The following is a 27,670-nucleotide window of genomic DNA, read 5'->3' on the forward strand; positions in this document are numbered from 1 at the left end:
CAAAAGTTCAAATAACATTCACAAATTTAAATAATACTCAAAAATTCAAATAAAACTAAAAAAATTCAAATAACACTCAAAAATTCAAATAACACGAACAAATTTAAATAACACTAAAAACTTCAAATAACACTCACAAATTCAAATAACACTAAACAATTCAAATAACATTCAAAAATACAAATAACACTAAACAATTCAAATAACACTAACAAATTCAAATAACACTCAAACATTCAAATAACACAACAAAATTTAAATAACACTCACAAATTCAAATAACACTCACAAATTTAAATAGCACTAAAAGATTCAAATAACACTCAAAAGTTCAAATAACACTAAAAATTTCAAATAACACTCACAAATTCAAATAACACTCGCAAATTTAAATAATACTCAAAAATTCAAATAACACTCAAAAATTCAAATAACACCCACAAATTCAAATAACACTAACAAATTCAAATAACACTAACAAATTCAAATAACACTCAAAAATTCAAATAACACTCAAAAATTCAAATAACACTCACAAATTCAAATAACACTCACAAATTCAAATAACACTAAACAATTCAAATAACACTAAAACATACAAATAACACTAAAAAATTCAAATAACACTCAAAAATTCAAATAACACTAAAAAATTCAAATAACACTAAAAAAATACAAATAACACTAAAAAATTCAAATAACATTCAAGATGAGAACAGTAATATCCTCATCTTAAAAATTAAAAATTAAAAACATGCTTTAAATTTGTTCACAATTGCACGTGATCAGATTTTTCACACTAAAAATCCAATGAACCAATAAAATTAATTTTATTGGAACTTCTTAGCCATAACATTGAATTTCAAATCGAAATAATTAATTTGTAATGCTTATATTGTAAATATGTGTACAATTCTAAATGTTTGTAACAACATATGAAAGAAGAATTATGCAAAACATTTTTTACTGAAATTGAATTTTTTTTACTATTAATTCTATTATTCAATTTTTATGGGTAATACAAAACAGAAATTCATTAATAGATATTCCGGGCAAGACTGAGTTTCAATATCTAGTATATAATACATTATATATATATATATTCTCTTGGTAAAGCTGAATACCGGATATTTCTAATTAAATAAATTTAATTCTGAAATGATCTAGCAAATGAAACAACTTATTCAATGTTATTAATTGAAAACTAAAAAAAAAAAAAAAATGCATGGGTGCATATTGGCCAGAGGCATGTCATAAATCGATCAATAGAAAAACAAAAATTCTTCAAGCATCCAGCATATGTTGACTGTGAAGTTAAATTCCTCTACTCTTTCCCTGATACTAAACCTTAAATTATCTGAGATAAATGACGAATAAAATATGCAATAATAAGATATCAAAAAGAGATATTTATTTTATTTTAATCAAACATTAACTATGGAAAATATAATCCATATACAGATATTTAATAAAGAACAAGTTTTATTTTTTTTCTATGTTTATTTTTCCATCACTTGTAAAAGGTTATATAATATGCATTCGATATATAAATATAGGACAATCAAAACAAATATTTAAAATAAAATGAATTTATATTACTTTACAGTTTAACTATAAAAAAATAAAAAAATTCAATGATATACTTACTTGCTTTTGGTGTTGTAGCTAGAAAAATAAGTAAAAAAATAGCAATTATTTAAATTAAAAAATACATCAAATATATTTTAGTTTTTAAATTATTTTGTTCATTTTAAAATAAACAAAACACATAAAAATATTATCTTATATTTCAATATCACATTCAACTTATTCTGATGCTAATATTAAACATGAAATAAAAAGTAATTGATTTCAAAAAAATTAAATTCTACAAAATGACATTAAAAAGTTAATAATTCATTGATTTGCATTAGTTTCTTTGTTTATCATTAATTTTATTTGTATTTTATTCGTATAATTGCAACTGTATTGAACTGAACTGCACTATTGATTTCAACAATCTCTGCTTCTGCAACCTTAAAGGAGAACTAGGACAGGATCCATTTAATTTATACCTACACTGAATATGAAATAAGATAAGCTTAATTCAAATCTACTGCATTCACTTATAGTGTTATATATTTCTTTATTCACCTTAAACATGGCATTTTGCTATCGTAATGTAAGGGAGTTACTGTGATTTGTGGCCCGATTTACATTAAGTGAGGAGTTGTGCATAAAAATGTTTGTTCAGAATAAATTTAAATTTCTGCATGTCACTAATGTTAAAGAAACATACAAGCGAATGAATTTTAAAAGCAAGCAGTCCAGTTGGGGCGGGGGTTACAGCTAGTCATGTTGGTCAGTGCTTTTTTGCAAGGTTACAGGTGCAGGAAGTTCATTTAAGCACAGTATGTGGAAATACTTGTAAAACAAACACAACGATTCAATAGCATAGATATTATAGATATTTGTTTGGATAGAGTTTGGACGTGGCACAAATTTGAAACACTTTTTTGTACTCTGTCAGAGAGAGAAATTAGTGATTAGTGCAACACTCCGGATGTGCCAACAATACACTGTGCATAGTTGAATGGTGGCTTTACAAAGATATAGGATACTTGCAGATGTAAGAAGCCTTCTAGCTCAGTAGAGGGAGTCTGCCTTCTTTGCAGAAGACTTGGCAGTATTTTTTATGTATTTATTTCAATTTATGTTATCTCTAAATATTAAGCCAAGGAGTTTTAATGTTGGATTCTTGAGAAGAGTGTTATCATCCATGTCAATTGGTCGTTGGAAAAGGTTTTTAGAATTGCTAAAGAAAAGAAGCTTTGTCTTGATAGCATTGAATGTAACCATCCATTTTTGACCTCATTTTACTGAGGAGTCGAGTTTATATCATCGAGAAAGGCATGAAACCACTCCCATAGAAAAAGAACGGCAGCTGAATTAATATGAATCATTTCCAATAAGTATTGTTTTACTAAGAATATTTGAATGCAATCCAAGTAAGTGAAGTTGCATAACTATTCTAATAGAAACTTTAACATGATTTCTGAGAGTAAGTAAAAAAACTGAAAAAACCCCCCCAAAAACAGTGAAAACTTACAAGCTGATTGGAAGCAACCAATGATGGATACAGTTATCCGCATGAGGCAATCAGGCTTCACTGCAGTAAAATGGATTTTGATTGTATCAGCAGTTGTACCAAATGGAATCCGGACAATATCATCTGGTCCATTGTTCTGAGTATGGAGAGAAAGACATGATACATAAATTATATAACATATTTAAATTAAAGAAAAGGAAGAAACAAACGGTAGCATTTTCTTTAAGACAATTTACCAATATTAGACATATTATTCTTATTACTAGCTTGATTTGTAGGGTATAATAGTAGCCTGCACCTTATCCTAATTCACACAAAATTAAAAAAAAAAAAAAGAAGACATACTGAAATACAAAGGCAAACCACAAAACAAAGTGGCTTCTTTGTTGATTTTAGTTGACTAGACAAAATCATAATAATCCCAACCCAAAAATTTTAAAGTTAAGAATACATTCTAATCTCCTCTCCTTTAATGTTTTCTTTATCCATTTGTCAATAGTTCAAATAGTAATGACTAAAAGTGGAACGCGAAATGTTTTGGTTTTGATTCTAACTGATAACACTGAAGTCAATTTTTTTCAACTTTTGAAATCCTTACTATCTATTGGGTGCAATATCATATTTAAGCATATTTTATGATTTGGCCACGCCAGGCAGCCACTACTATGAATTGGGTACAATATAAAAAAACAACAGAGAACTGGCTCTATAATAATAAATATGAAATCTACATAAATTAATATATCATATTTAAGCATATTTTACGATTGGACAACGGCAAGCAGCCTGCTAGCATATATATATATATATATATATATATATATATATATGTGTGTGTGTGTGTGTGTGTGTGTGTATATATATATACATACATGCATATATGTACACACATATATATATATGCATATATATATATATATATACATATATATATACATACATATATATACATACATATACATACATATATATATATATACATACATATATATACATATATATATACATACATATATATACATACATATACGAGCAAACAGTTAATAAAACATGTTAAAAACACTTTGAAAAAGAGTTAAAAACATATTTAATCTGAAAAGGAAACACTTGATAAGTGGATAGTCCTTAATCCGCGGAGTTTCGAAGAAATACTTTCCTTCTCATTAGAGGGTAGGAATTAGCAAAATGCCGGATCGGATTTTGCATACAAAAGTATTTGATGAAACAACAAATAAGTCAAAGATCTTACTTGATAACAAAAAAGTGAAGCAGAGGGAATATGGTGAAGAAAAAGGTGATTACACATGAATGGATAGTCTGGTGAAAGATAAAAAATCCAATGACGGTAAAATCCAAAAATATAACTTCAAGAAAGTTAATTGAATTTCAATTTGCATAAGTAAAATCCAAGGAAATCCCGTAATTGGAAGATCGTTCAAAATAATCCAAAGGCCGAAATCCATGGAATAATTCACAAATATGTACAAGGGAAAAGGGGAAAATTCCAATAATATTAATAAAAGAAAAATAAGATATGCTTTTTACACTGCTGCTGAGACATAAATATTTATGTCTCGGCAGCAGTGTAAAAAGCGCTCCAGATATCACTTTAATTTTGCATTTAACATGGGAGTTGTTGGGAAAACCAACTCTGAAGAAGACAACTTATGTTGCTTGTGGTGCATCAGGAAATAAGATGCAACTGCTTAGTTAACATGCAATGTCTCTTCTAAAGAGAAAAAATTTTCAGATGTTATGTTTCTGATGCATCAACCCTGAATTTTCTTGGTTTGGATTTTATTGAAGAACTTGATTTTTTCAATGTTCCCCTCAATTCAATTTTCAATTTGTTCAATATTAATGCTGCAGCAGATGCTGAAACAAATTTTAAGAACAAAGTTCAGCAATGTTTTTCAAGAAAGTCTTGGATGTTGTTCTAATGTTAAAGCAACTGCAAAACCAGTCTTCAGACTAAAGTGTCAGATATGCAGCTTTAAAAAAAGAATTGAATCATCTGCAACAAGGAGTAATCAAACCTACAAATTACTCATCCTGGGCAGCACCAATTGTCATTGTGAAGAAGGCTAATGGCAAACTGTGCCTATGTGCGGTCTTCAGCACAGGACTAAATGATCAACTGGATCATCAGTATCCACTACCCATATCGGAAGATCTGTTCTCAAAACTCAACGGTGGAACTTTTATTTTTGGCAAAACTGGACATTGCAGAGGCATATCTAAATCTAAAAATGGAAGTTGTTGAAGATTCGAAAAATCTATATGTGTGTGTGTGTGTGTGTGTGTGTCTGTCTGTGTGTGTGTCTGTGTGTGTGTGTGCAAGCATGTAATATATGTATATATGTACATGTGTATGTATGTACATGTATATAGATATGGTTGGCCTTCTTTTTCTTTCCAGGTATCTTCTCTCGGGTAAGATTATATATTTTCTCACTTCTTCACTATTTATGTTTGGAACACCTGTATGCATATGCGTTGTTGGTTTACATATATATAGATGTTTTTACTCATGTCTATGCGTGTATGTGTATAGGTACATGTATAAATATACGGGGGTGTATATATAGGTATACACCTTCGTTTTAGTGAGATTATATTTTATTTCTTAAAATATTGACAGGATTTGAAAGTCTCCATCTATTCTCAGTATAAGATAGATAAATTTATTTCACATGGGCCAACTTTTAACTGTTAAAAATAGCAATTAGGTCCTATTTAAATCTTTGTATATATATATATATATATATATATATATATATATATATATATATATATATATATATACTCCATGGAGTATCACTTTTTACACTATCATTTCAAATTTATTTTTTTAACGTGCTAATGAGCAAAATTTATAATTACTATTTTGCTAAAAATATTTCCTCTAATGAGATGAGCCATTCATAGAAAATCCATTGATTAAGGAAACAAGTTTTAAAATTATTTGTACTCCTTCGTCAAATAATAAATTTTGCGATAATTCTACATGATTTAATTCAGAACTTCTATTTATAATATTGTTTTATTTTGCATATTGAGCTTTTACAGTATTATACAATCTGTAAACCTACGGCAATTCAGTATTTCATTTAATATATATATATATATATATATATATATATATATATATATATATATATATATATATATATATATATATATATATATTAAATCATCAGCTAAAGAACAGAGGCACTTGATATTCTTTAGTTAAATAAAAGTGTGTGTGCGTTTCTTACCTTAAATCGCATCATCTTTCCTGTATTACTTCCAAGAAGATAAACATCATATTTTCCAACATCTCTTGCCTTTGGTAATTGTACAGTGGCTCCATAAATGAGAGCATCACCAACAAAGATGCTGACTGTCTTTTTTTTATCTCCAGATTCAGGTGTCCATCCTTTTCCACCTGGTCGGATAGCAGCTTTATGTTCTTCATTACTGGACACATCAATATCCCAGTTTCTCACCAAGGATGAATCAGCTAAGCCGTCTTGTTTGACACACAAAGAAGCTGAAACGAGGAAATTAAATTTAAACAATAGCATTTTGACATTTTAATTCAATGGATACTTTTAAGCAAAACAACACAAAATTAAATGAAAAAGATAAAAATAAATAATTATGGACTTACCTGTTTCTGTTGAAGGCTTGGGTGGTGTAGTTGCTGAAATGTATATAATTTATATAATAAAACATTCTTGCAGTTTCAACAACCTCTTTGAACATTATTTGATTAATATTTCACAATTGCTATTAGCTATACATTTTTCTACAGAAAATTCAATGAAACAATAGATTTAATGTTTTATTATGTATGTAATATATTAAATGTTTCTGTGCAAGATGAATAGTAAATATCTGAGAAAAAAACTGAAATAAACAGCTTATTCACTGTTAGTAATTGAAATCTGAGAGAAATGCGTAGGTGTGCATTGTCCTGAGGTAACAAAGTGACAGATGATTAAAAACAAGAGTCATTGATATTAAGGCTATAGGAATAAAAACGTTTTATAATATGCATTCTATGTACTAAAATGGAACAATATTTATCAAAGTACGATCAAAACAGATATTTAAAATGTATTTATATTTATTTATAATTTCACTATGATATTATATAAACAAATTCAGTACTTACTTGCTTTTGGTGTTGTAGCTAGAAAAATAAGTAAAAGTACAAATAAGATAAATGTATTGCAAGAAATAGATCAAATAGATTTTCCTTTTAAAACTTATTTTGAATTGTATTAAATTTTTAATATTCCATTCAAATTAACGTGATGTTAATACAAAACATGAAATAATGAAAAGAAAAAAAATAATCGATTTCAAAAGAATTAAACACTACAAAATGGCATTAGAGGGTGAATGTGATAAAGTTGCTGGATTGATTTAGATTGGTTTGATTGAAACTGTATTGAACTAAATTGCCTAATTGATTATAACAATATGTGCTCCATTAACTTTAAAGGGGGGTTTGGGATTACAGTAATTTAATTTACACCCACACAGTGTATGGAATCAGATAACTTGGGTTGCCTTCACATAAATTGTTATAACATAAGGAAAGGCATAAAACTACTCTTCCACTGCTATACAAAAACAGCATCTAGTGTAAAATGACATAAATTAAGAATTCCAAATATGCATTGTGCTCCAGCTGTAACTGAAAAAGTGTTGATATGCCATAAAAATGAGAAATATTCAATTTTAAAAATTAAAATATGAACGCTTACCAAAAATCTGTATATGACAAAAATAATATTTGCTAAAATCAAATGATAAGCAATTTAGAATATCAATAGATGTAGAATTGTGTAATCCAAGTAAGTGAAGATAACCATTCCAATATTACCTTGGACATAATTCCTGACAGTAAGTAAAAGAAATGAAAAAATATCTAATAGATCCTGCACTGTCCTGTCACCACAATGTTGCATCCATGTGTTTGTTTTACAAGCATTTTAATGGAATGTGCTCTGATGAATCCATCGCACTTGTACGCCTTTCATGTAGATACCTCCAACAAACACGTTTAGCAACAAAATTCCACTTCACTATTAAGAAACCTAGATCCAATATAGATTAATTACGTAATTACTTTAATTACTTGGATTGCACAATAGAATTGTGTAATCCAAGTAATTGACGTCCAAAAACCATTCCAATACAATTTTTGAAACGATCCCATGATAACATGTAAAAGAAATGAATAAAATGATGGAAACTTACAAGCTGATTGGAAGCAACCAATGATGGATACAGTTATCCGCATGAGGCAATCAGGCTTCACTGCAGTAAAGTGGATTTTGATTGTATCAGCAGTTGTACCAAATGGAATCCGGACAATATCATCTGGTCCATTGTTCTGATTTTTAATAGAAAGAGATTATATATCAAAATTATATAACACATTTGAAGTATAGGAAAAGAAAGACACAAATCACAGCATTCAGACATAAATAATTTGATAACTTTGACAGTTTTTTTTTTACAATGTAATTTACCAATGCAAATTTTTTTTTTACAATGTAATTCACCAATGCAGGTGACACCCAATATACAATTGCAAATTACTTAGGACTTCTACCCAGTCATGGCTGATGGAATGAGAACATGATACACCCGTTAATTAAATAAAGGGTTCTGTTCAAAATTCCATGCAGATTTTTGAGTTCTACAGAAAGATTTCTGCGCTTGACAAGATACACCTGAAGAAGGTCGGGGGTTGTATTGACCAAAACGTTGTGCAAATCAAGATGAAAGGTAGAAATTATGCGTATATAGCTTGTGTTGTAGACTAAGGATTATTTACCATTATAATCATAGTAATCTGTAATAACTAGGGCTGTGACAACAGAATATTCTTTTCATTCTTTTGACTCCCAAGTATATATCCGACACAGTAAGACACAGTCAATCAACTGAGAATCACATCAGTCTCTATAAAAACATATAAGATATTAACGGATGTATACTCAAGAATCAAAACAATGAAAAGAATATGCTGTTGTCACATCTCTAGTAATAACATTCTAACAAGCATATGCTCATCTGTCACTCTTGAATCATTTCCTACCTTAAATCGCATCATCTTTCCTGTATCACTTCCAAGAAGATAAACATCATATTTTCCAACATCTCTTGCTTTTGGTAATTGTACAGTGGCTCCATAAATGAGAGCATCACCAACAAAGATGCTGACTGTCTTTTTCTTATCTCCAGATTCAGGTGTCCATCCTTTTCCACCTGGTCGGATAGCAGCTTTATGTTCTTCATTACTGGACACATCAATATCCCAGTTTCTCACAAAGGAAGAATCGGCCAGGCCATCTTGTTTTACACACAAAGAAGCTGAAACAAGAAAAGTATTTATAAATTGTCAACATTTTAGAGTGAAAACAAAATTGCAGTAAAAAAACAAAAGAAAAACAAATACATTATCAGCAGAATTTTTAATCTTAATTTTGTTTTTAGAAACAGGAACAATTTGTGAATGCTGAGCAAGATTTGCCATTCTTAAAACAATAATTGTACATGTCGATTTTGTGCTTAGAAATAAATTTTGAATTTTGAATATTATAAAATATGATCAAAATGATGACATACAAATTTGCTTATTGACAAAATGTAAATATATGTTATTATATTCAAATAATTTTTCAGTTCATACTGAATCTTCAAAGAATGCAGATCGAGAAACTCAAAAAATATTAGAAGTAAACTGACATTCATCTGATCAGTCAAAATGAAGTCAAAATTTTGAGCATTATCATTTACATTGTGTGCAATTGCTTGGACTCTATGGACTTTTTGATCCCAAAATATATGTTTCTATGTATAATATTCACTCCTAAACTAATAAACCTATCATTATTAATAATGGAATATATCTTCTAGGCAAAACGATGAATAACGTGGAGACGTTGTCAGTTTTTGTAAACTTTAACATTTAGAGGGTATGCCTCTGCAATTGACCAACCGGAGATATAATTTCCTCTCATCGAATAGCTTATAAAAGACTAAAATACTAATTTCCGTTGGTATTGTGGCAGCATTTTATTAAATAAAAATAAATAAGCACACACACACACACACACACACACACACACACACACACACACACACACACACACACACATATATGTTTGACATCTTGCTATTTCTTTTACACAAAATCTTGAAATAAAACCTGAGAATAAAATAAGAGATCTCCAATGAGAAATGATACAATAAATAAATAATTAATTGATAAAAAAATTATGGTAGTTTTAAAAATTAGTTGTTAACAATACATTGAATAATCCTTGAAAGTTAATCTTTAATTAAAACCTGAATTTCTATGAATTTTTATTAGAAAGATAAAATATTAAATAATGGCAGTTATTTACTTACCAGTTTCAGTTGATGGTATCAGTGTTGTCGTTGTGGTTGCTGAAAGTTATATAAATGGTTAACTGGTTATATACATTTATTCATAGAATGTAACAGATTTTCTAAATGGTGCATTAGAAATTGATGTGTGAGACGAACAAGTTTTTTCTTACCTTGTTCGTTAAGATTACTTTTTCTTCTCCTTTTATTATAATTTTATAGTGTAAAGGAAAGAATGAAAAGTAAACCGAACGAAGAAAGAAAGAAATAGATTGGATTTTTTTATGCTTGTTCGCCTCACACATTAATTTTTAATCCACCACATACTATTTATTAATGTTATCACACATTAATTTTTAATGCACCACATACTATTTATTAATGTTATCACACATTAATTTTTAATGCACCACATACTATTTATTAATGTTATCACACATTAATTTTTAATCCACCACATACTATTAATTAATGTTATCACACATTAATTTTTAATCCACCACATACTATTTATTAATGTTATCACACATTAATTTTTAATGCACCACATACTATTTATTAATGTTATCACATATTAATTTTTAATCCACCACATGCTATTTATTAATGTTATCACATATTAATTTTTAATTCACCACATACTATTTATTAATGTTATCACACATTAATTTTTAATGCACCACATACTATTTATTAATGTTATCACATATTAATTTTTAATGCACCACATACTATTTAAAATGTTTTCTGATTAAATAATAAGAAATCTCGTAGAATATCGGATTAAAATGTGTAATAGTTACTGAGAAAATGTCACAATATAAAAGCAGTAAAAAAAAAGAAACTTTTGGAAACAGTAATTTAATACAAATGTGGTCATAAAATTATAAAATTTAACAAATAGTTACAATGATGTTTTGCAAATTTATAATTAAAATAATAAAAAAGATGAATGAAATTTCATACTAGTTGGTGCTGGTGTAGTGGCTAAAAAGTAGACAAAAATATTTGTAGTGTAAATAAACTTGTATGTAAAATAAATAAACTGTAAATATCATGAACAATGAAGATAATTGAAGGTTGAAATTAGAATTAAAGGTCAAAGAGAAAGAAACACAAGAAACATAAGAATAACAAAAACTTTTCACTCCTACTGTAAAACTAATAATAATTCAAACTAACTTCAAACATATTATCAAATCATTTGATATTAAGAGTCTGGGAAAACAATGTCATGCATGTACTTAGTACTTGAAACTCGTTCAGAGACTGAATTAGAAATTAATCTTCTTCTATATAAATAAAACAGTAAACGTATGCGTGTGTGTAAATATCTAACAGGTAAACTCTTAAACTACTGGTCACATAGCACTGAAATTCTCAGGAAATAATATTCATGCACCAAGGGTAGTTTATAGCGAATAATATCTTTGCTTACATGCATGTGTATCGCATACAGACATTGGCAAATTTACATGTAAAATGTTCATTAAACATTAGCTGACATTTTAGTTTTGTATGTGCATGCGCGTACGTTCGGTTTTTTTCTCAGGCTGGAACGCTCGTTTTTTAAATTTTTATTTATTTCAATTCTAACTGATGACATTAAGTCATTTTTTTATGTATTTGTATTAATAAAAAAAAATATATAATCATATGTAAATTTTACTTGCAGTTTGAAATTTGTAAATATGAAAACAAACCTATATATCTTTTTTATGATAGCATATTTACTTTATTTCATACATATGTTTAAGATGGAGGGAGATGACACATGGAATACGGACCGTGCTGAAATAATTACGTTATTATTTAGAAAGCCATTCTTAATATGAAGAGGGGAAGGTATTATTTAAGCTATTCTGTACTTTCACCTAACAGTTTATTAAATAAGAAACTGACATGCATTATCTCTATTTTTGTTTAGTATTAGTTAACATTAAGTATCTGTTTCTCAATCCAATTTCTTGATTAGTTTATTGCAAAGCAAGTGTTGCCTAATAACTAACTGCACTTTGAAATATTTATTTTTTGAGTAGCATGACTTTTAAATAAAGTGCTTCCACAGTTTTTTTTTTTTTTTTTTTACACAGTGATCACCACTTATCAAGGCCCGGAAGCCACTCAGGGATAAGGGTTATTGCAAGTACATTACGTTAGTGTGGAGATTTTATGAAGTGTTTAATTAAGGGAGTGGTTTATTAGGAATTTGTTAACATTGGACTTGAAGACATCCAAGTTGTAGTCCGGAGGGAAGCAGGCAGACGGAACAGAGTTCCACAGGCATGCAGTTCTAAGAAAGAAGCTTTGTTCATGGAATCCACATTTTGATTTAGGCACAGATATAGAGTGGGAGAAATTTTTCACAGTGGATTCAGCTAGACGGGTGTTTTTCGTGAAAGATTGGCGAGAGATTGGAGTTCAGACGAGCACCTGCCATGGAAATAACGATAAAACAAGGATATGCTCGCAACGTCTCTTCTGTGGGAGAGAGGTTGCAGGGTAGAGAAAAGGGCATCCCCCACTAAGCCACGAAGTCTATTTTGTACTCTGTCAAGGCAGGATAGGCTGTTTTTAGCAGCTCCTGCCCAGATATGGCAACAGTATTCCATCCTTGGACGTACTTGGCTTTTATATAGATAGAGAATTGCATCAGTAGTGAGATATCTTCTGGAGCGGTAGAAGGATCCCACCATCTTTCCAGCGACCTTGGCAACAGACTTGATGTACATGTTCTATTTCAGATCAGGAGTAAAGGTCAAACCCAGAAGCTTGTCAAAACACGGGGCCTCACCCAGACGAGAGCCATCCATCACAATTGATGCCAGCTGGGGATCAGAGCGTTGATGATGTAAGGATAGGAGTTTGGTTTTGGATGCATTAAAGGTAACCAGCCACATCTTCCCTCACTGAACCACGCGCTCGAGATCAGAGGAGAGAGAATCAGAGAGAAAAAAAAAATAAAAATAAAAAAAATATCAAAGGCCAGCAATTACCAAAATCTTTTTGATTCTCTCTCTTCTGATCTTGAGAACATGGTGCAATGGGGGAAAAAGTTGGTTGGTTAATTTTAATGCATCAAAAACCAAGCTTCTCTCCTGTCATCATAATCGCTCTAACACCCCTTACACCCCAATTGAAATGAATGGCTCTCATCTTGGGGAAGCTCCATATCTTAACAAACTTCTGGGAATGACCTTTACTCCTGACTAGAAATGGAACAAATCTGTTGCCAAGATTGCTTGAAAAATGGTTGGATCACTCTTCCATTCCAGGAGGTATCTTGCTGCCGATACAATCCTCTAGCTGTATAAGAGGCAGGTACACCCTAAAATGGAGTACTGTTTCCACATCTGGGCAGAAGCTGCTCGGCACACCCTATCCAGCCTTAATTTCCAAACTTAGCTTTGAAGCCTAGTAAGTGATGCCCTTTTCTCTTCCCTGCAACTTCTTTCCCACAGAAGAGACGTTGCAAGCCTGTCTCTGCTTTAGCATTATTTTCGTAACAAGTGCTCGACTGAACTCCAATCTATGGTTCCCCTATTGTCAAACTTTCACAAAAAACACACTCGACTAGCTACTACCAATATAAAATATTTCCCTCCACTTTCTATCTGTGCCTAAATCTAAACGCAGATTCCATGAACAAAGCTTCTCTCCTAGAACTACCCGCCTGTGGAACACAGTGTAGTACCCATATGAAAAAAATACAAACAATTTATAATGAAATCATGTATTTCGAAAAAATGCTGAGTCATTTTTCAGAAGTGATGTCATATATTCATGGCGGAGGGGGGGGGGAGCACGATCATGTTGTTTTAAAAAGTACTCTGGAGGCCACCATGGATTACCAAACCTTCTTTTTTTTAGGTGAGGTGGGGTGTGGTGAATTAGTGCCTGTTCATTCTTCCAAGCATTACCACCACTTTTTCTGTTTAGGAGAGGGGGCCAGTTGATGATTTCGCTGAAATGCTGCGTCAGATCAGATACTACACTTTGATCTTAGCCAAAAGGCCAAGTAAGCATAATATAGTTTTCTACCAGGCATTATCTCCTTCTAAAAAAAATACAAAATAACCGACACAGCATATATTTTAAGAGGTGGGGAGGGGAATATAGAGTAAGTCCCGGAAATGGCTGGAGCAGTTTATGATCTCAAAAATACTTTCTTTCATATATATTTTTAAAAGAAGTGTGAATATGGAGTCAGGCACGGAAACGACTGAAGCAGTTTACGATCTCAAAATTACTTTATCTTATAATAATCAATAGAGTACTGGCTCTATAAAAATAAATATGAAATCTGCATAAACAAAATATCATATTTAAGCACATTTCACCACCGGGCAATGTCAGACAGCCTGCTAGTAACATCTAAATTTAAATTTTTAAATATATTATTTCTAATTGCTACTTAACAGCTTGTAATGAATAGTACTTTCAATTAACAGTGTTTCAAAAATATTACCATTAAATATGAGTAAATTGCATATAAGGAGAAATATTCAATATTTAATTCTTTGAACTTAGAAAATATTAATGCAAATACTTACAGGCAGATTCAAAACATCCAATAATTGAAACGGTAACTTGTATTTTACAAGTTGGGCTTTGAGGTGTAAAGTGGATTTTGACTGTGTTTGCTGTTGAACCAAATGGGATTATTACAATGTCACTTGGTTCATTGTTCTAAAAATAGAGAATAAAACAAAATATATACAATTGTGTTTTAAAATATATAGAGATAAGTTTTGTTAATACATAGATTTAATATGTTATTTAATATCTTCAGTTGCTTTCAGGCACTTTGGTGTTAGTAAATACTTTAAGAAGGCAGTAAACGATTTCACCATTAATCTGCTATATCATTCCTGAAATGAAACTAAACAGAAACTCCTGTCATCAAGGTATTCACTTTAATGTTCATTTACATGTGTTGGCCACTTTAAGAAATTGACTTTCAAACTAACTTAACTTTGGCAAGATCTTTATTTATTTCTCTGTTTCTCAAGTTCATTGTTATCACTTCATCCCATGTTTTTCTTTGCCTTTCCCTGTGAACAAGGCCTGCTATTTAACTGGTATACATCTAGTGACCCAAGAACTCTCATCAATCATTTTAATGTGGCCATGTTATAAAAGTCTACTATTTTACACACATCTTCCTAGACTGTTCAGATTTAATATTCTTATGAGATGATCAGAACTAAGCCTGTCTCAAATTAAACAGCTATGGTATAATTCTGATATCATTTCTCTCCATGCAACGCATGTCCTCAATCTTAAATAGCCATGTTTCCCTTCCATACATCATCACACTCCATAGACATGCTTTATAGACTTACTCCATCAACTCCTAATCACTGCAATTGCACAAGCACCTGCTACATCCTGTGCTCCAATGATATCACCAAAACTCGCCATCCAAAGGTACCTTGTCCACATCTGATTTTTCCATTCATCTCCATGTTTGTATGTTTGCCTAAAAGTTTCAACAGAGGCAACAGATTTTCATGAGATTGGTATCGTTTTGAAGCTCAACCCTTTAGACGACAAATATTGAAAAATTGGCTAAAAACATTAATTCCTTCACCTTTAACTGGGCACTTTTTTTAGAGGGAGGGATCGCTTTTTTGCCGATATTCTTGAAAGTCATCCCCTCTTTTTGGTTGATGAGTGTTAATTTAAACCTATGTCACTTCCGGTTTGGCGATGGGCATAACAGCAAAGATGTCACGTCTTATTTTCACGTTCTTTTCCTCCTTTGTGGTACAGGTTTGAGCCTGCCTGCCTACTACCACTTTTATTTTTTGCTTAACCTCCAAACACCCGGATACACAGGCTAATCTTCTAATAATTCCAATGCTTGCATCACAAAAGATTGAATTGCACTCGACTTCTTTTCCACAAACTGAGCCGAAGAAATTTACTCTTTTTGGCAACATTCCAATATTACAACCACTGATCATTATTTTGTGGTAACATTCACTCTTAGATGATTATTTTCCATAGAATTCTTCCAAGTCTTTAACTTAACAAGTAGATCTTCTATTGTTTCACAAGCAAGCACTAAATCATCAGTATACACATCTCTTCTAGACAATCCATTGAAAACTCCTTGGATAATGCTTCTAACACAAATGAACAGCACTTGATTCAGTATAGAACACTGATGTACTCCTACTGTAATATTAAATGTAATTCGAATATGACTGAGTATTTCTTGAATAATCCTCAGCAACCACTCATTTGCCCTTAGTTTATGCAAAGTGCACCAGATAACCTCTCTTGGTACTCTGTCAAAACCTTTCTCCAAATCTACAAAAGCAAAATATGAGTTATTGCTATTATTATTAAGGTATAATTCTCTTGCATTTCTCTCAGGATAAATATAAAATCATTGTATTTTGCATAAACCCGAACTCTATTTCATTTATGCTTATCTGATGATTTATTTGCTTCAAAATTCTCTCAACACTTTCAGAATCTGATTCATTAACTTTAACCTCTGCAGTTACCTCTGTTTAGCCACCCCCCTCCTTACCCTTGTAACAGTTCACAATGTAACAGTTCACAATGTAACAGTTAACAATGTAACAGTTCACAATCGTGCTAAGTTACCAGTCTTACCTCATTTTTTATGATCTGATTTATTAAATCTGTGATCATCTCAATACCTGCTTCACTTACAGTCTTCAACATTTCTGCCATAAAGCCTAAAGGTTCTGTAGCTTTATCCTTCTTTATCTTACCCACAGCTTCCTTTGATGTTTATTTCTCAATTATTATAGCTGAACCAGATACTCTTCTGCAACTTCTACATTTTCTTGATTGTATGGAAACTCAGTATTCAACAATTTCTCTTTGCCATCTATTATTAGCTATTCTTAATACTTCATTCTTTTAGTCATCCCTTCATAATATATCTGCAAACCTGGCTTTATCATCCTCCTTCTTGGCTTTGTATACTGTTCTTCATCCTTTCCTTTCTGTGTCCAGATAGAAGCCAGAAGAACAATATATAAAGCCAAGAAGAGTATTTAACAAAATAAAAAGAAGAATTATCCAATTAGGTTGAAGATAAGGTTAATCCATTTTTCATTCAACATTCTAAACCAAATCATAGTAGAATAAGTATAAATATGTTGGGTTTGACTTAAAAAATTAAATTTCTTCACCCAGGAGTCAGTTGTAACTTTTAATGGAAATAAGATCTGCTTTTCTTTAAAAATTACAAGAAGCCTTCTCAATAACTAATAGCCATGACTGATAACACCCGACTGAACGTCTTCCTCCAAACTCCTTGGCTTAACATTTACAAGCAACATGAACTGGAACAAATACATTGAGGACATTGCAAACGCTGCTGCAAAGAAGGTGAGTTCCCTTTACCATGCTAGAAAATTATCTACAGCTGAGAGTATTTATCAATTTACTTACAAAGCCACCATTCGCCCACATATGGAGTATTGTTGTCACATCTGGGCTGGTGCATTCACCACTAGTCTCTTCTTTATAGATAGGCTCTCCAAAAGAGTCTCAAATCTAATTGACATTGTCAAATAAGCTCCAACCTCTGTCCCATCGCCGCAATGTTGCATCCCTGTGCCTGTTTTACAAGTATTTTAATAGAATATGCTCTGATGAACTCATTGCACTTGTGCCCCTCAACATACATACCCCTCCATGTTTCTTGCTTTCCTGACTGTACTGACATGCAGAAGTTTTAATGTAATATAAGCTGACATGTGGCTCACATAGTATCAAATAATAATAGCCCTTATGTTCAAATGGCAATATGCCTCATTTTGGAAGAACAAAAGTAAAAAAAAAAATAAATAAAAACAAACTGCATTTCATTCAAGCTTATTGGAGGTCTTATTACAAAAAACTAAGAGAGCAGAACCTGGATTAATTGACCATGTAGGAAGTGATGTTCCATGGTAAGAACGTTTTGGGAATCTGAAGAATCTCTCATGAGGAGATTGCTGTGAGAATAGTAATCTAATTAAGTAAATAGCTTTGGATAGTACAGGGTGACTCCCCCCCCCCCAAAAAAAACGGGGCCCCAACTCTAATTAGACCCCGTTTCTTAGTGCTTTGTCTGAATGAAATGAAACTTTGATCATAACTAGTTTATTATATTCAAAACATCACATCAAAACACTAGGGTCTTTGGCCTTTTTTTCTCCGTTCTACAGCATATGTTCTAGATGGCCTCTATTTAGCTCCGTGCATTTCTTGATGCGCAGCACGAAGTTGTCCACAACGTTCTTACAAACTGAATTGGTAATGGCTCTCATCTCCTCCCTGATGGCTTCCTTGAGTGCCGTAATGGTTCTGGGTTTCCCTGCATAGACTCTGTCCTTAAGATAGCCCCAAAGAAAAAAATCTGTGGAGCTTAGGTCCGGGCTATAGAGTGCCCACTCAAAATCAGTCTTAAGACTGATCACTCGGTCTCTGAAGTTCTCTTTCAGCCAATCTCGGGACAGATTTGAGGTGTGAGAACTTGCTCCATCCTGCTGAAACCAGAACTTACTCATGAGCGACGGGTAGATGGTCTGGAACTCACTCTTGAAGGTTTTGAGGACCTCCACATACCGCTTCTTGGTGACTGTCACTGCTGCGCCAGATTCTTTGATGAAGATTGGTCCGATGATGCCTCTGGCCGAGATTGTAGCCCACACCGTGCACTTAGGAGAGTGCAGGGGCTTGGTGGCTATTTCATTGGGCCTGGAGACCCCCAGAAGACATTTGGATGGAAGTGGGTTTCATCTGAGGTCCAAAGGAGGTTAAGGAAACTTGGTATCTTCTCGAACATCTTGACTGCCATAGCCCTCCTCTGCTTCTTGTCTGAGGCTGTAAGAGTATGCAGCGTCTGTATTCTGTATGGGTAAGCCCTGATATCATTCACCAGCATTCTCCTGCAAGTTTCACAGTACATACCGAGGGACTGACTTCGCTTATGCACAGAGCGTTTTGGACTCTGCTGGAGAGACTCTCTCACTCTTTCGATCAGCTCGGCTGTTCGCTTCTTAGGACGTCTCGAGTCACTTGGACGGTTCTCTCTGGCAACGTTGAGGTTCTCCATGATCCCATACTTCTCGAAGTGGTCCACCCATTTTTGAATTCTGCTTTTGGATGGAGCCTTTTCACATTCGAACTGACACATGAAACTGTCCTGGGTTTTCTTAAGCGAGCCTGTCTTGTAGTAAAATTTAACACAGTGTATTCTTTGTCCCAGCTCCCACTGGGGTCTTGATGTACTCACGGTCATTGATTCTGCCATGTCCTGTAAAATAAGGTCAATCAGTGAATAAATAAATGAGATATCACATAAAGTGTATACGGGGCCCGTTTTTGGGAGGGGGGGGGTGTCACCCTGTATGAACTTCCACTCACTTATTGAAGGATCATCCAATTATATCGCTTACCCTGACCATTTTCAACAGGATAATATGGGATAGATTTACTAAATGCAACCCCATGACCAATAAGATAAATCTTTATCTCATGGAAGACAAAAGCTGTTGCAAATTAGTAATGGTTGTTACCCTATTCAAACATGCATTTATTCAGAGGAATATAATACATTAGTTAACATTGAAATAGTTGAAATGCACTTTAACAAAGAATCTATAAAAACAATTTTTTTACAATTACCTTAAACCTTTTCATATTTCCTTGTCCACCTCCACTGAGGAAAACATCAAATTTTCCAACACATTTAGATTTACGCAGATTCAAGCGGGCCCCATAAATGAGAGCATCATTAACAAAGAAACTGACTGTCTTTTTCTTATCTCCAGCTTCAGGTGTCCATCCTTTTCCACCTGGTCGGATAGCACCTTTCTTTTCTTCATTACTGGACACATCAATATCCCAGTTTCTTATCAAAGAAGAATCAGCCAAACCATCTTGTTTTATACATAAAGAAGCTGAAACGAGAATAGTATTTATCAATTTTATTTACAATCTCATTATTGTATTTCTGCTATGCTTAAAGAATGATGTTTAAACATTAGTGTATAAAAATATATGATATATATATATATATATATATATATATATATATATATATATATATATATATATATATATTGACTGTGAAAAAGTTAGGCTTATTGAGGAAGGAGAACGCATGCACAGAAATTTGACACCGAATTTCTTGGTTTCAAATCATCAATTGACTGACAACATCAATTTCCAGTTAATATAATATAAAAGTTTGTGACACCCACATCTTTATCTGGAACCATCTTTGGGACGTTGTTGTCAATGTAGCAAAAATTTCAAGTAAAATCACAAACATATCATCAGCAAAGCTTTTTCTGTGCTTTAATCTTAATTTCATATTTCAAAAATTCGAACAACTTGTACTATTTTTAATTGTTGTTTTATAACAAATCTATATGAAGACTCGGCCAGCCCATATTATTTTACACACAAAGATTTTGTTAATACATTAATTAATAAAGTACTTTCTATTTCCACTGAAAGCATTTTAAACATTATTGAATAATATAAAATGATAACTGTACCTGTTTCTGTTGAAGGTTTTGGTGTTGGTGTTGCTAGAATATATTGGCGGGAAAAAAAAAAATGAATATGTTCTGTTATTTTTATTAATATTAATATTTTCTTTACATTTTAGCATTATTATGTCTAAAAAATAAAGTTTATATAGCTAGATTTTGTAACTATAACAAAGAAAATATTCACAAAATCTAAAAAAACAGGTAACATGATGTCGGACGAATTAGCTAATATAATTCAGAACTGAACATAAACCAGAGCAGAGCTGATTCAAGATGGTAGACCTTACACATGCAAAGGGTTCGATATTTTTTCATGTTATACTTTATTATATTCAAATGTGGAAAAATGTCAGGTTTTTATATATGATGGGCCTAAAAAATGCTGGATTGATTAGATCCAAAGCAACATAGTGCTTCCTATACCAATGATGGAAAGATTAACAAAACAATAATATGAAATGATTGTGTATCTAGAAAGTGTGCACAGATTGTCTGATGATTATGCAATAAATTAAAATGAAATACAAATTTTACAGTCAATTTGGGTTTTCTTGTATTACATACATCTGTACATTTAGCTATTTAATTATCATATCTACTTTTCAATATGATGTTACATTAAAATTCAAGTGGAAGACTGTGTTAAGCATTGTTATTGTTAATTAAAATTGAAAAAAGAAAAGGAAATTTTAAGTCGAATATGGAATTATGAAAAATAGTCTCAGCAAAAGTGTTATAAACACAAAAGTTAGTTTTATTGATTATTGAAGTTTTAATATAACCTAATAATGTACTCACGTGTTGGAGCTGGAGTTGTGGCTGCAAATATCAAATATTTAACAAAATTATTGAAATCACTTTTTGCATGAGAAATACAAAAGATGTTTTTTAAAAACAAATTTATCTTCTCTATGAACTTTAAAGCTTATTCATATATAAACTTATTGTGTTGAAGTATGCATTTTTCTTATAGGCAAAGGATAGATCACATGATGAAGCAGTTTCCCATTGGTTGATTCAACTGTCTGATTATTAAGTATAAAAGGTGCACTATGAGAGACCCACTTCCACTTTCTGTAAAACAGAGGAAGATGATTATCTAATCACTATTTCAACCTTCATTCACCATAATAATATAAGTAATGTTGGCTTAAAGCAATCTCAATTCTTAGGTACAGGTTCGAATCTGGTTTGCTTCTCATTATTTTCTCTGTTCAAACTCTCCAGAAAATGATTACCAGTATAGGGTTTCTCTATACAAATCATGGTTATGTTATGAAAATATAGTTATTGCAATTAAAATATACAGACACATCTGTGTTTCATCCCCATATGGAATCGGTAGCTTAATTGTCATAAATATATTTTCATAGCTTACTATCTAACTCTATTTACATTTTGAGCACTGTTAAAGTAAATACTAAATAATCTATATATAATATATTATATCTTCTTATATTATTATGTGTATATATATATATATATATATATATATATATATATATATATATATATATATATATATATATATTAAAGTCATAAGATGAACTTAGAACTAATATTTTTTCAAAAGTGTTTAATACAAAGTAGAGCATTATAAAAGTAGACTGTTCGAATGTTTCGAATGTTTATATGTGTGTGTGTGTGTGTGTGTGTGTGTGTGTGTGTGTGTGTTGAAAGAAAGATTGACTATCATGCTCAATTACCAGGGTAAAAGTATAATATATTTATCAAATGATGTAAGATATTTATATTTATGATGTTGTCATAGCAGTGGTTTCCTTGCCAAAGAATGACAATTCATTAGCATTTCGAATTTGCTTTGGAATTACAAATTTCCTCTGCACAGCGAATAACAATAACCAAAATGTACACTGACTAGCAATGGTAATGATCATATACTGTTGGACCAGAAAGCGTACAAGAAAACACGTAACCATTTTATTGTCTAAACATGATTTTATGATTTGTGCCAATATTTGTAATTTTGATTATTTTTATTGACAGTTATTCTTTAATCAATGGAATTGTCTCAATCTGACCTATGTATCTATGAAATAAAGAAATATTTAGTGTCTGGATACTGATCACAGCATTCTTGAACACATCAAGACTTGGATTAAATCTGGGGGTTAATGAAGTATATATTTCCTATCTCAACATCAAGTTAATTCCAGATTCTTTTTAATGACTAAAACTACTACCCCTCCACTCAATTTTCAAAAATATGCCCAAGCTTGATTTTGCTCATCAAAGTAGTTATTAATTTTCTTACGCTATCTGATCTGGAATATGGTGCTCAATCTACATTCAATTTATATATGAATGTGATCCCTCATAATATAATTTAAATTATATTTTTGTCTTTTAAATGACTTTTTTGTATATATTCTTCCAGTTATTGTCTAAATAAAGTAGAATATCATTTTCAGTTTTTGGTGAAAATGCCTTAAATTTTTACCCATTTTTGTGATACTGTCTTCTGTAAACTTCTCTTTCATTCAGCAAAGAAAGTTTTAAAATTTTTTCTAAATAAGTTCTTGTGATTAAAAAGAATTTTTCATCACAATCTCATTTACCTATCTTAAACTTTATGTAACATATATATCTTAACAACGTTTAGCTAGGAACAAAGTGTAGTATCAGTTCTGATACTACCCTTAATCTATTCTATCCTCAATCAGTGAAGGAAAAGTTCTTCTAGAGGGTGGTGATTTTTATTTTTGTTTTGATCTTGAGTGCCTCTTTTTGGGAGGTTGGATTTTTCCCACATTTAAACATGATCTTGCATCTAACTTTTCCCTTATAAATAATCTGAATGAGCATAATATTTTCTAGTAGACAAAATGTAGATATTAAAACATATTATCAATCAATATTTAAAAAGTCAATGAAAAATATGGCAAAATATTAAACAAATATTATGTAGTAGATATTTTTGCAAAAACAATAATCTTAACAAAATTAATGTCATCCAAACTTGAATAACTTTTTAACATTATGAATATAATTAAACATCGTGAAGATACAAAGGGTACTTACACGCTGATTGGAAGCATCCAATGATAGAGACAGTGATGTGTATTTGACAATTTGGATTTTCTGCAACAAAGTGTATTGTGACTGTATCTGCTGTTGTACCAAATGGAATGACTGCAATCTCATCTGCTGCGTTGTTCTGCAATTGAATATTTATTGCATAAAATGAATTGATAAAAATAAAAGGTTAAATAAAAATATCATCACAGAAAAACTGAAACTGAATATTTTTTCTTTTATTTTATAATTCATTTGAAATGCTTAGAAAAAGAATTATATTTTTTTTAATTTACTATTTAGATATTCTGCTGCTTATTTAAATACACAAACTTATATTTAAATAATTATTATTGCAATACTTACCTTGATTCTTTGTCCACCAAAGAAGACATCATATTTTCCTACACATTTATGTTTTGGCAGCCGCAAGTTGGCTCCATAAATGAGAGCATCACCAACAAAGATGCTGACTGTCTTTTTCTTATCTCCAGATTCAGGTGTCCATCCTTTTCCACCTGGTCGGATAGCAGCTTTATGTTCTTCATTACTGGACACATCAATATCCCAGTTTCTCACCAAGGAAGAATCAGACAGGCCATCTTGTTTTACACACAATGAGGCTGGAAAAGGGACCGTATATATAAGTAATTAAAGAATATTTTACACATGTTAATATTCTTTTAGTGAAATGCTATTATTTAAATTATTTTGCAGCAATACTTTTAAAATGCAGTTAATAATCGCAAAATGTTTTTGAATGGGTAATCGTATTTTATGGTTATTATTGGCCTTTTATTGTTTTAATGGCAGTTATAATACATCATTTTTTGTTTAGTTTTGTTTTTAATGAAAATAGTTCCAGATAAGGCATGAAGCCGCTAACAATAGCTAACAAGAACAAATAATGATCATCACAAAGACAGGAGATTACTATTGATGAACAGTCAGAAGGAAAAGAGTTCCACAAGCTTGCAGTTCTTGGAAAGAATCTACTAGAAAAGGAAGCTGTATTATAATAAGGTATAAAAACAGTGAATTGATGGAGACCACTAGACCAACAAGTCAAGTAAGCTGGAACAAAGAAAGCAGGAAATAGATCAGTCAATTCTGCATAAGATATACCATAATAGTATTTATAGAAAAGACTGAGACGAGCAACATCACGTCTTTGAGAGAGAGGTTGCAGAAAGAAAGATAGAGCAGGGTAAATTAAATGACAGATCTCTGCACCTAAACAAGAACCTCCAAATGGAAGAGATTCGCTAGCCAAATATAACAACAGTACTCCACAGATAATGTGATAGAATAGTTGTAGATATAGAAAATAGCCTCAGGTGTGAGAAAGCGTTTACAGCAATATAGAGAACCTAATTTATAAAAAGCAGAAAGAGCAATGCATCTAATATATGAAATTCAAGAAAGATTTGATTAGAAATAAAGATCAAGAAGTTTCAGAGTCGATTTCTCTTCAAGAGCAGTGCCATCCATGAAAATCTCAGTAAGAAAAGGGACATGCCTATGATTGAGACATAAACTGAGTTTTAACAGTGTGTAACGAAACAAGCCATTTCATACCCCAATCCATAACTGCACCCAGATCAACTTCTAGATCAACTGCATATTTCAACTGATCTAAAGATAGGCAAGAAGCAATACCAGAATATAGGATGATGTTATGATATAATCAGCATAGATGTTAATTTTCTGAAAAACATTGTCTGAAAGATCATTAATAGAGAAGAAACATTGCTGGGCTTAGCATAGAACCCTGTGGAACATTGCCATAGATAGGAAAAGAGAATGAAACATTACTCGCAACTTTGATCAGAAAGAAAAAAACCTAATAATGTCAAGAATGCTAAGAACCTTACCACCAATATCATAAACCTGGTTTATGAAGAAAACCAAAATGCCACTCTGTTGAACGTCTTCAAAATGTCAAGCGCAATGGCCTTACCCTCCCCTGAATTATCCATAAACCAACAGATCTGCTCTATTACAAGATTTGAACAAAAAACATGAAAACTATCCTGAATATCATTAAAATGGTCAAAACTTTCTAGAAAATGAAAAAGTTTGCCATTGGCAAACTTTTGAAAAACTCTGCTAATAACAGAAAGGGGACCAACAGGATGATATTTAGTTGAGTCGGATTCATCACCAGCATTTTTAAAGACAGGGACCAAAGAGGACTCCTTCCAACAAGATCAGAAGTAAGACCGAGACAAATAAAGATGGTATAATTTCAAGAGAATAGAAGAAAGTTAAGAAGCACAGCATGTGAGAATAAAAGGAATAGGTCAAAACCAAAAAGAAATCTATCAAACATTACTAGTGATAATTACAGAATCAAGAGAATGATCAGTTTTCAAATGAAAATTAGGAAGAACAGCATCAGAATTACAAAGCAAAAAATTGTCAGCAAAAAGACAAGTAAAGAGATTAGCATTATCCTTAGAAAATGAAAAAAACCTGAATACCATTTTTTTATTTTTAAACTTTTAATAGAGAAAAGAATTAGGGAAATTTAACCGAGATTTTCAACATAATTAATGGGAGTTTTGAATCTGGAACACACTTTTATACATTTCTGTTAAGGCTGGAAATTTATCAGAAAGAAAGATTTTAAAGGGTAACATTAGCTCACTACCTCACAATTAAATTTTTCTTTTATAGAGTAATATATCTTGTGGACTAATCAAGTTAAAAATAGCACTGGTGTACATCAGTGAATTGACTTTTCAACAATGTTTAAAAATTTAATTTGAATCTTAAACTCCAATGCTAGTAAAACTAAGCTGCTCGTATTTAACAATTATAAGACACCTCTCTAACCACCAATATCCATGACAAATAATACTCTACCTTAGAATCCTTCTTGCAAACTGCTTGGCCTAAAATTCACGGGTAATATGAACTAGAACAAATACATTGAGGACATTGCGAAGGCTGCTGCAAAGAAGGTGGGTTCCCTCTATTAAACTAGAAGACTACTCACACCCAAGAGTATCCTGTACCTCTACAAGGTCACCCATTCGCCCATGCATGTAGTATTGTTGCCACATCTGGGCTGGTGCAACTACCACTAGCCTCTCCCTCTTGTATAGGATCCAAAACAGTCTCCAATCCCACTTTGTCAACTAAGCTCCAACCTCTGTCCCATCACCACAATGTTGCATCCCTGTGCCTGTTTTACAAATATTTTAATGGAATGTGCTCTGATGAACTCGTTGCACGTGTACATATCCCCAACAAACCCGTGTAGCAATAATATCTCACCCATTCACTGTTGAAGTCCCTAAATTCTAGAAAGCTTTCTACTAATAGTTTCTTCCCTCAAACAGCTAGACTTTGGAATTCCCTTCCTGCTACCTGCTTCCTTGACTGTACTTATACGCAGAAGTTTAAATGTAATGTAAATCAACATCTTTTTATTTTTTCCTAAGCATGGTCCCAAATAGTAGCCTTTTACGCCCAAGTGGCCATATGCCTTGTTAGAGGTGAACATGAGTAAAAAAAAAGAACAACAAAAAAATTAAAAGATGAATTTCCATGATTAATATTTAAAAAATACATAGAAGCAATAAATTAACAATATGCATTCATC

The 27,670-nt window shown here is 31.6% G+C and overlaps 1 protein-coding gene across 1 annotated transcript in view; it reads right to left on the reverse strand.

The window, feature by feature from the left end:
• LOC145292232 (uncharacterized) overlaps nucleotides 1-27,670 on the reverse strand; it is a 351,246-nt gene that overhangs the window by 265,130 nt on the left and 58,446 nt on the right. The window contains exons 20-34 of the mRNA XM_080138555.1: nucleotides 24,427-24,683; nucleotides 24,067-24,202; nucleotides 21,823-21,843; nucleotides 21,028-21,060; nucleotides 20,150-20,424; nucleotides 15,040-15,175; nucleotides 11,453-11,473; nucleotides 10,508-10,546; nucleotides 9,192-9,466; nucleotides 8,345-8,480; nucleotides 7,251-7,268; nucleotides 6,744-6,776; nucleotides 6,349-6,623; nucleotides 3,089-3,224; nucleotides 1,648-1,665 (exon numbers count right to left, since the gene is read on the reverse strand). Of these exons, the coding sequence (XP_079994681.1) occupies nucleotides 1,648-1,665; nucleotides 3,089-3,224; nucleotides 6,349-6,623; nucleotides 6,744-6,776; nucleotides 7,251-7,268; nucleotides 8,345-8,480; nucleotides 9,192-9,466; nucleotides 10,508-10,546; nucleotides 11,453-11,473; nucleotides 15,040-15,175; nucleotides 20,150-20,424; nucleotides 21,028-21,060; nucleotides 21,823-21,843; nucleotides 24,067-24,202; nucleotides 24,427-24,683 (1,809 nt within the window). The remainder of the gene's footprint in view (nucleotides 1-1,647; nucleotides 1,666-3,088; nucleotides 3,225-6,348; nucleotides 6,624-6,743; nucleotides 6,777-7,250; nucleotides 7,269-8,344; nucleotides 8,481-9,191; nucleotides 9,467-10,507; nucleotides 10,547-11,452; nucleotides 11,474-15,039; nucleotides 15,176-20,149; nucleotides 20,425-21,027; nucleotides 21,061-21,822; nucleotides 21,844-24,066; nucleotides 24,203-24,426; nucleotides 24,684-27,670) is intronic.

Source organism: Euprymna scolopes, chromosome 13, assembly GCF_053919585.1.
Source record: "Euprymna scolopes isolate OS-2025 chromosome 13, ASM5391958v1, whole genome shotgun sequence".
In the NCBI taxonomy this organism is placed as follows: Eukaryota; Metazoa; Mollusca; class Cephalopoda; order Sepiida; family Sepiolidae; genus Euprymna; species Euprymna scolopes.